The sequence below is a fragment of the Capsicum annuum genome, chromosome 5, assembly GCF_002878395.1.
Source record: "Capsicum annuum cultivar UCD-10X-F1 chromosome 5, UCD10Xv1.1, whole genome shotgun sequence".
NCBI lineage: Eukaryota > Viridiplantae > Streptophyta > Magnoliopsida > Solanales > Solanaceae > Capsicum > Capsicum annuum.
This window is the reverse complement of record NC_061115.1, coordinates 74,785,758-74,795,781: the sequence shown is the minus strand read 5'-3', so window position 1 is coordinate 74,795,781 and position 10,024 is coordinate 74,785,758. Positions and strand designations below refer to the sequence as shown.

General features: G+C 32.6%; 1 protein-coding gene across 1 annotated transcript; it reads left to right on the top strand.

The window, feature by feature from the left end:
• The first annotated feature begins 2,566 nt into the window (after positions 1 to 2,566).
• LOC107856064 (protein SHORT HYPOCOTYL IN WHITE LIGHT 1) lies at positions 2,567 to 8,472 on the top strand. The gene is made up of 4 exons (XM_016701057.2): positions 2,567 to 2,903; positions 3,153 to 3,377; positions 6,406 to 6,471; positions 8,085 to 8,472. Exons 1-4 carry the CDS (start codon positions 2,760 to 2,762, stop codon positions 8,226 to 8,228), a joined length of 579 nt encoding a protein of 192 aa, XP_016556543.1. The 5' UTR covers positions 2,567 to 2,759; the 3' UTR covers positions 8,229 to 8,472.
• Positions 8,473 to 10,024: the final 1,552 nt, after the last annotated feature.

The following is a 10,024-nucleotide window of genomic DNA, read 5'->3' as shown; positions in this document are numbered from 1 at the left end:
TTGGTCCAATTTCAATCAAGTAAAAATTAGGGTAACTTACATAAATCTCTGAATCTTTAAGTGATATTACATAAAATTCCAACTATTTTGTTAATTATATTTTATCCCAGTTTTTTGAAACAGTGATACATATGTTATATGGTGATACATATAAAAAAAGTGATATATTTAAAACTAACAAGATATTTATTTAAGGAAATAATAAATCCTCTTTTATTCATTGTATTTTTTTATTTAAGGAAAGATATCTAATTTTTCTCTTTTTTTAGATTTAATTTAGGTGCTTTAATTATGTTTTTCTTTTCCGTCTTTAATTATGAAAGATATATTTTTTTTTTTATTTTTTTTCTCTTTTTTCGTCTTTAATTTTGTCTTTAATTTTAGTTTGCTTTTCTTTAGATTTAATTTTAATTATGTTTCAATTCTCCTTTTAATCTTTTTTTTAAAATATTATTACTTTTATTTTCTACACTGACTACACCATTACCTTTCATTAATAACATATGAATCACCCAATAATCTAAATAAATAATTCTATCTACAATATGAATCATCATAATACAATATATATCACTCATTAATATCATATGAATCACCTAATAATTGAAATAAATAATTGTATCTACTATATGAATTACCATAATACCATATATATGAATCACCCAATAATTGAAACAAATAATTGTATTACCATATGAATCACCAGAATACCATATATATCACCCATTAATATCATATGAATCACCCAATAATTGTATCTACCATATGCCGGCGATGATAGGTGGATCTGGTAATTGGTCTGATAATACAATAGAGATAATACATCGAAACACCCCTAAACTTATAGTCAAAACTTACTTTAGAACCTAAACTAATCGAGTAATTATTTACCCCCTTAACAACTTTCAAGTGAATTTTTTTTCACCCTAATTGCTGACGTGACAATTTTTTAAAAAATCAGCGCGTTAATTGCTTAAAAAAATGGAAAATGGTGGGTCCCACCTTTTAATTTTACAAGTTTTCTTTATATATATATATATATATTAAATTAAAAAAAAAATAAAAAAATCCACTTCCATCTTAATCTTCTCCATAACCACCCCCTTCCCCCACCCCAACACCCCCATTTCTTCATCTTCTTCGTACCCCCCACCCCATTTCTTCATCTTCTTCATATCTTCCACCTCCACCCCACCCCGTTTTTTCATTTTCTTCATTTAGGCTAAATTTTTTTTTCAAGAACACCATTACTAAGCTCCATTAACCCCTTCCTTCATTATTTTTTTTTTGCCTTTTGTTTAATTTTTTCAAATGACTACATCCAATTTGTGATGAGAAATAACTTATGACAATTTATCACTTCCTCGTCTTGCACTTATTGGAGCATTTGAGAAGGTTTGAAATCATGGTGTTAATGGTGAAAAAAATTAAAGGAGGAATCATTTTCATGGCAGATCATAACAAAGGAACGAATATTAGTATTATTACTACTAAATAGTTTGGTAGATCTGGAATTATTGTGGATGAGTTTAGGTTTTGTTCTATTTGCAATTATTGATTTCTAAATGTTGATGGACGAGGAACGGGCCGGGGGTTGGAGAAGAAAAAGAAGTAGGGAGGTTCTATTTATATATATATACTAAAAATAATATATATATATTTTTAAAAATATATATATTTTATATATATAAAGTATAAATATATTTTTTGCTTTTTTAAAAAAATATATAAAAATAATATGTGTATTGGATTATTTTTTTTAGAAAAATTACAATTTCTTACGTGGCAATGACATGACACTGATATGTCACTGATTTGGCAATGATGTGGGGCGTGTATACTTCACTCTCCGTAGTAAGAGTGGTATACTTTTTGTAAGGTGGAAAAAAATTTACTTGAAAGTTGTTAAGGGGGGTGAATAATTGCGCGATTAGTTTAGGGTCTAAAGTAAGTTTTGACTATAAGTTTAGGGGTGTTTTGATGTATTATCTCAATACAATATGTATCACCCACTAATATCATATGTATCACCCGTTAAAATCATAAAAAATATATCTATCGTATGAATCACCATAATAACCATATAATGATATATATTTATCATTCATATGAATCACCATTAAAAAAATAAACATGTATGAATAAGTAAATAAATTTGTATATGTATCAATAGAGTTTTTTTTTTTTTTAAATGAGAGATTTTAGGAGAGGAAAAAAACGTTGCATGCATTAATGGAGGAGAAAAAATCAGGAAGAAAGATGATTTAAGCATTAATGGAAGATAAAAAATCAGTAAGGAAAATGATTTAATTGTTGATAATTAAGGAGATATTTTAGAGAAGAAAATCTTGAATGAGTTAATGGTGGAGTAAAAATTAGATGTGGGGTTTTTTCTTGAGATATATCAAGAGTAAAGTTGAAAAATAAGATTTTATATAAATTTTAAAAAAGTAAAAAATATTAGATAATATAATCTCTTAATTATGAAATTTGTGTAATTTATAGTGAAAATTAAATCACCACTCCAAAAACGGATATTAGTACATTTTGGTTGTTGAATAGCTGGTTTAACTTCAAAAGTTGAGGTAAAACCATGGATCGAGTATTATTATTATTATTTTGTTTTTTTGAAAAAAATCCAGCAATTTGCGAAAACAAACACCATTTTGTTTTTGTCCTTAAATTCTTTTTCTTTGATGGGAATTTCCACTTTTATCAAATTTTGCAGAAAACCAACGACTAATCTCATCAGAAATTGAATGGCGGGAGCTGCCGTACTGCCAACATCACCATCTCCCTTAAGATTATACTCACCTTCATCTTCTCTTTCTGCATCTTGTCACTCGTTATCTCCCCCTTATCTTCAACAGAGAAACCTCAGACTGACCATTTGCCATGCCAAGGTCCAATTTCATTTTGCTTTATTATTATTATTTTAAAGTTTTAACTGCTGAATCTCAGTGAACGGTGGCAGCAATGCCACCCTCCACTTACAATATCCGGCCGCATATTTAAGTGGTCTTGTAAAGTGTTCTGTCCCAGCTGGATGGAAATTGTATCTCATTTTGCTTTATTTGTACCATTTAATTTTGTTCAAGTTCATCCTATTTTTTTTCTTTTTAACTTTTCCTTTTATTTTTCTTGGTGTTTAGTTTGATGGGTTGATTGTAGAAGCAGCAGAAAGGATGTATAGAATGAATTTTGAAGGTGATGAATTGATTGAGGAAGAGGTTGAAGAAGAGAGCGATGACGAAGAGGAGAGTGAGAGCAGTTTTGATTTGTTAATTAGGTTTGTGCAGAGTATGTTCAAGAAGGTTTCAAAGCGTGCTAGGAAAGCTACTCGTTCTATACTGCCCGACGTCATTTCTCCACAGCTTGTAAAAACTCCCTCCTTTATTATCTCTTTCTACTATACTCACTATCTGAATTATTTGTTGAGCATATAAATAGAATTGGTGGATTTAAAGTTAGAGACTTGCATTGTGATTATTTGAAAAAAGTGGTCTTTGTTTTCAAAGTGAAACATTATATCTGAAAATTGGAGTTTTGTTTGGCCATGAATACAAATTGGAGTGAAAAAGTGAAAAAAACTTTTTGGTGTTTTTTAAATTTTGAAAAATCCTGGAATTTTACAAAGTTTTATGGCCAAACATTTGTTCCCGAGTTTAATTCTGGAAAAAAGTTTTGGACTGGGAGGTAACTAAAGTAATTGACTGTGTTAGGATGCTGATTAACTTGGCATTCTTCTGGTTTATTTTGTGTTTATGGTGGCCATTAGTACTGATTGAATGATAAACTTTCTTTCTTTGTGTATGGAGGGATACAAGGGGTAATGGTGTCAATCCTCAAAATAGCTCGTCTTCACATGGATTTCTTCACCTTTTACATAAATATTGTCTTGGTCGACTCTCCTACAGCGGCATTGGCACACAAATTGCCTATGTGCGCTTATGATCACATTAAACTAGTAGCCAGTCTAATCTCATCGCAAGCCTTCTTTGCACAACCTGTTGTCATGATCGTGTGCTCAAAGCTATGTTGCTCGGACTCTACAAAAATGTTGGGGGATGCGTGTATGGTTCTCTAAAAGTAGTGTATTTTTGGAGAATCTGACGCAGGTGCGGCATCAAAAGTGAAGAGTCCGCACAACTTAGGCTCAAAGTAAATTAGCTGAATTATCTCATGCTTCTTGGCCTTAAGCATCGTCTCTACAAAGATCTTGTCATCTTAGTCTTGTACCATAAAACAATTGCATTCCTCTTGGACTATGGCCATGACAACCTCATGGTAGAGCTTTTAGTCAGTGGGGGGTTTTGCATCACATCAGGCCACTCATTTTGTGCTTGGCTAAGGTGATTGGTTGCCTCTTACTTGATACTGAGCATTGCTCGAGTTGGGACATTCCAATTCTTAAGTTTGTGCTCTCTCCTTGTGCTTGTGTCACATAAACAACTTATGCATCACTGATAGGAGGGTCATTCTTAATTCCTTGACTTGCTTCTAGTGCACTTGTCAATAATGCCCACACTTAGCATGTGGCATTACAGTACATATCCCAGGAATCATGTGTTCGTTTCACACGATATAATTTTTCTCCTTAACTATAGTTCTAAGCCATTTGATCCTTCTCTCAAGATTTAGCCATGAGATTTATATGAGTGGTGCCTCGAGTGCGTAAAAGCATGCAGGTGGTTTCATTCGTAAAACAGTCATTACACACCAGCACATCCAACTACTAATGCCCAGTTTTAGTCCCTAAATTGTGCTTTGTCCACAGATTTTCCTAGCTCGTTAATGACCTTAACCACTCCTTCAAGTTGTCTAGACACCTTTGAGGAAGACACCGGAGATTGCTCACTTCACTTGCTGGTGGCATGCGCAGAGAAGATCAGTAGACAGTCACAGTTTATGTCTTCTCATATATAATCTTAAAACAAATAACCTGACATCAGTTGACATGCTCTTGCCACTGTTCTATATTGGACTCTATCTCCATACTCCAAACTTTTGATCAGGTGGCTCAGTTTGTATGGACTCATTTCAACATCTCCTTTACCCTGTCAAATTTCAATTCATTTTCATACATTGAACGGTGTCATTGCCCTTCAAAGTTGCATATGATTATCACAACAATTAAAGTTATGGAAGTCCAACTTTTGTTAGATAAAATAGTTTAGTGGCTTTCGTGATACTTAGGTAAAGTTGAGTGACCTTTTTATCACAAAAAATAGTATATTGAATTTGGTGCAATCAGAAATGTAAGTTGTGTGACCATTCTTGAAATTAGCCCCTGTTGGGATTACCTGCCTTATAACAGGTAGTAAGGTCTACTGTGATGTTATGGATGGTTGATAGATCACTGTTAATTTGATATTCTGGGGCACTACTGTGGTCTACTTACTTTGATGGAAAACTGTGTATCTTGAGGCATTCACTATCAGCTCTTGAGTGAGGACTGAAGAAACATCGTAAAACGACATATCTTTTATGGATTTTGGGTGTGTTTGGCATGACAGAAATATTTTTAAAAAAATGTTTTCAGAGAAATTAAGTCATTCCTGAGAAATATTTTTCACCAAAAGGGAAAAATTGACTTCTCTTATTGGTGGAAGTCATTTTCATTAATAAGTGTATTAACTCTTAATTCCATATCACTGCTTTAACCAACACTTAGACATTATTATCGTTCTTCATTACTCAGTATTTTCATCAAAACACTACCCAATTTGCTAATATTTTTATAAATCTTTAATGAAAAAAAATTCTTAAAATATTTTTCACTCATTAACCAAACATTGGAAATATTTCATAGCAAATTGTTTTTGGAAAATATTTTCCTGAAAATGACTTATGTCATTTCGAGCACACTCTTTATCTAAATGAATTGGCTTTTTTTTTTTATATATATTAAATATGAGTGTATCAAATTCTTTAAGACCAGTAATCAGGGTATTGCATCATGTGTAGATTAGTTAAAAGGTTATGGCCGCAGTAACATGATTTATGTTTTCCCACCTGAAGCTTGCTTGAATAGAAATCTAATGTGCATACGAATTGGTTTCCCTACTAGGATGCCATTCTGTAGGCAACTTTTTAAAAGGGAAAATAATGTCTAACTAAATTTCAGTGACTTGTCACGTTTTGCATGGTAGTAGTTGTCACATATCCTGATGTGTGGGCATTATGATTCTTCTTACTTTTTCTGAGTTATGTTGATTTGTGTTTTCATGTCAGCATAAGTCCCTGTCCATCCACGTTCATAAACTTCAAATCAGTTCACTCCATTTTTGGGCTATCAGCGGTTTCGATGTTTTGCTCAGTTTTTGATCTTCTAATTGATTATCTAGTGAATATCTGCATAGTTTATGTTAAGAACCCTGTCTTCTCATTGTTGGAGGAATGCAGGTCTCTTTTGCAGTTGATGGCTTTCTAATTTTGGCTTCACTCTCGATATTGAAGGCATTTCTTGAGGTATTCCTCTGTCATGTCATTTTCTGAATGTTTTATCTGAATGGGCCTTAGGCGCACGCGCGCACCCACACACTGTAATGATTTGTTGCTTGTTTTATGGGTTTGCCCGTTTAACAAAATCTGTTTTTCTGCTTCTTTTGTTGATGCAAGCTGCCATTAATCAATTAAAGGAAACGGAACGCAATTCTAATAATGGAATATAAAAGAGGTTATTATAGTATCAAAACATAATACGAAAAAATAGTAGTGTGAATCTAGTTCTTTCATTTTGTGTTTTCCAGTCATGGAAAGTCCTTCACATTTAGAATGTTTAAATATAATCACTCAATTTATTATGTACATACAGGTGTCAGCTTATGCTACTCTTTGATGCCCTATTTGTATGTCATTTTTCATTTATCAATGGTAATTAGACCAACTTCACAACCAGATTAGATTTATTTTTTAATTTAATATAGATTTTCAAAAATTGTTGGAAGAATACTACAGTATCCATCTCAATTTGTGTGATACTTTTTCCAACTTGGAACTTCCCAAAATATTTGATGCCATACCATTTTTATACAATCTTTGCAACATTCAAGAATTCAAATTTTTTAAGCTATTCATGCTTTTATTTTACATCAATATGCTATTTTCTCTATAAAAATTTCAACCAGTGCATTATTATTTTCTTCTACATCACTTATACAACGTCTAAGTCAAACTTAACGTCTTCTTTTTTTGTAACATAGTGTTGATGTCAACTTACACACACTTTGATTATTCCATAGGTACGAGTAACCCTACCCGCCAAGGATTTGGCAGATGGAAGAAAAAAAATGTCACTTCTTAAAACACTTTTCTAGCGAAGTATCTCATATATAAAAAAGAATCAAGGGAGTATAACTACAAAATTCTCATATCAAAAAATAGAATAAAAAGTGTTGGTGCAAGAAGCTTAGTTTAACCCTCAGAAAAGACAAACATTTTGGACAGAGGAGTATTTGTGATTAACCTTGACACTAGTCTCCTCTCTACCTTCACAAGGTAGGGGTAAGAGTGTGTACACACCAGCCTCCCCATATTCCACTTGTGGATTACACTGGGTATGTTATTGTTGTTATTAGTAGTCATTATTTCAGGTGTGCGCGTGTAAAATCTGCCACTACTTTGCGTTCTACTGTATTCAATCTTTAAACATGAAAAAAGCATTTTGGGTGCTGTTTTGGGTACTAACCGGGAGAAAGAAGTAGATGGGAAGATGAAAAAAAAAAAGTTAAAAATTGTTTCCACTGAGCATTGGGCAATAAGTATATCTACATCTAGATAGCTACTAGTTGATTAATCAAGGGAATTTCATGTTATAGTTCTATCTGATGTCGACAGCATCTGATAAAGCACTTGCTTCGTTGTTTCTAACCCAACATGTGCACATTAACTTATTGCCCAAAATCTTCAGCCACTTTAGAAGATTACACATCACAAGTTCTGTATGCTTTTATGTCTTCTATTCTAAAAATTTAGAACATGATTAGTGGTTAAACACATCAAGTTACGCTCTTGTGCGGATGAAATATTGGTCTTCAAATGAACTCTACTACTGCCTGTTGATGATGATTATATCCTTCTAGGTGGTTTGCACACTTGGTGGTGCTGTCTTTGTAGCAATTCTGTTATTACGTGTGCTCTGGTCAGCTGTTTCCTACTTTCAGTCTACTGGTTCAGATTTTAGCAGGGGTGGAAGTTCATATGGCAGAACACAACCCGTTGCATGATTAAGCCTAGTCACATATCTTTCATCTGGTTATCATCAACGGTCTATCATTGATTTGTTAAAAAACAAAAGCTGCTATTAGCATTAAAAATGTTCTGTATGTAATAGTGACTTTATTTGACAATATAAATTTAACATGTTTCAAGATTTTGGCAGATTTTATAGGTAGTAGCTTCAATTTAGGATTGGCACATATTTTCAAATGACCGCGAAATGACTGATGATGAAGCTGTAGTTTTGTTTCCTCTTGAGCTTGCATATCAGGATCTAAAAATGAGTCGATTTAGTTTACTTGCTATGCATATTACATGCTTGCTTTGTTAAATTGATCAGACAACATCTCTATCTACTGGTTATATAAATATTCCTCTTCAAAAAGGAAATAGCAGCAGTTTCAACACTGATTTAGCAACTTGAGTTATAACCTTGTCAAGAAAAACGAAAACACGGGCTATTAGAATTCAAAATCCCCTAGAGCTAAAATAAAAAAAGTTGTTAGGTGATTTCTTCTAATCTAAGCATTGATACACAAAATTATACAAATTTACTTGAACACTTTTTGGGGAAAAATAGGAACTGAATTGGCCTGAGTGCAGTCTGAACTTGGAGCTCCTAAAGAAAAGAGGTACTCCCATTCTTTGGGAATCTTCTGTAATAAATTTAAGACTCGATACACCACATATTAATCATTGTATTTGTTAAATGTGATATCTCTATATTTAAATAGTGCAAATATGGAAATATCCTCAAATCCCCACAATTAGGCATTTGGAATATTGTGTAATATTCTTATTAGTTTCTTTTCTTATTTACATTCTTTGCAACACTATTTAACCCCACTAGCTTGAGGGAATTATCAAGACAAATTCTCAGATTCTCTTCTCTTCTCCATCCAATTTCTCATGATATTAGAGCCTCCTTTCTCTAATTTTTCTTTTTTTTTTTTCTCAAAATAGATTTTGCAAAACAGAATTGCAGAAATAGAATCACAGAAACAAAAAAAATATAATAATAAATTAAAATTTTTTTGCAAAACAGAGTTGCAGAAACAAATTCTGCATAATAGAATCGCAGAAACAAACAAAAAAAGTATATGCCTATTTTTTGTTATAGTTGGTTTCTACATCTTTTTGGTCATAGATCATGCCTCTACATGATAGTGACCACCCTCGATACAAAAAAAATGGCTCATAACGGAAATGGTATTTTGCCCACACCTGATTTCAGGGATGGATCATCTGTATCCATCACTTCAACTGCAACAAACTAATTTACTACCTACAATACAAAGCATCAAGGCAATAATCATCAACTTCATCAGTTGCTTGTACAATGCAACTTGGTAACCCTTTTGCTTATATCACATAATCATCATCTCAGGAACAATGAATTCTTGATTCTGGTGTTTTGGACCATATTTCTAGTAACAAAAATACTCTCTTTTCTCTTACTACCCCTTCTATCCTCTCTACTGTGACTTTTACTAATGGATCAAAAACTGTAGTAAACGGGATAAGTATAACTCACCCACTGCCTTCCATATCTTTAAAATCAGTTCTTTTTGCACCTGAATATCCTTTTATAATCTTATTTTCATTAGCAAATTAACCAAAACCAAAAATATATTGTAACCTTCGTTGATGATTTTGTTCTTCTGCAAGTCCAAAATATGAGACAAATAATTGAAAAAGGACATGATTCATAGGGATTACACTTGCTATCCACCCCACAATTACATGCTGCTTTCACTTCTACTTCTTCATCTGAATTGTTCCATAATCAACTAGGTCATCCGAG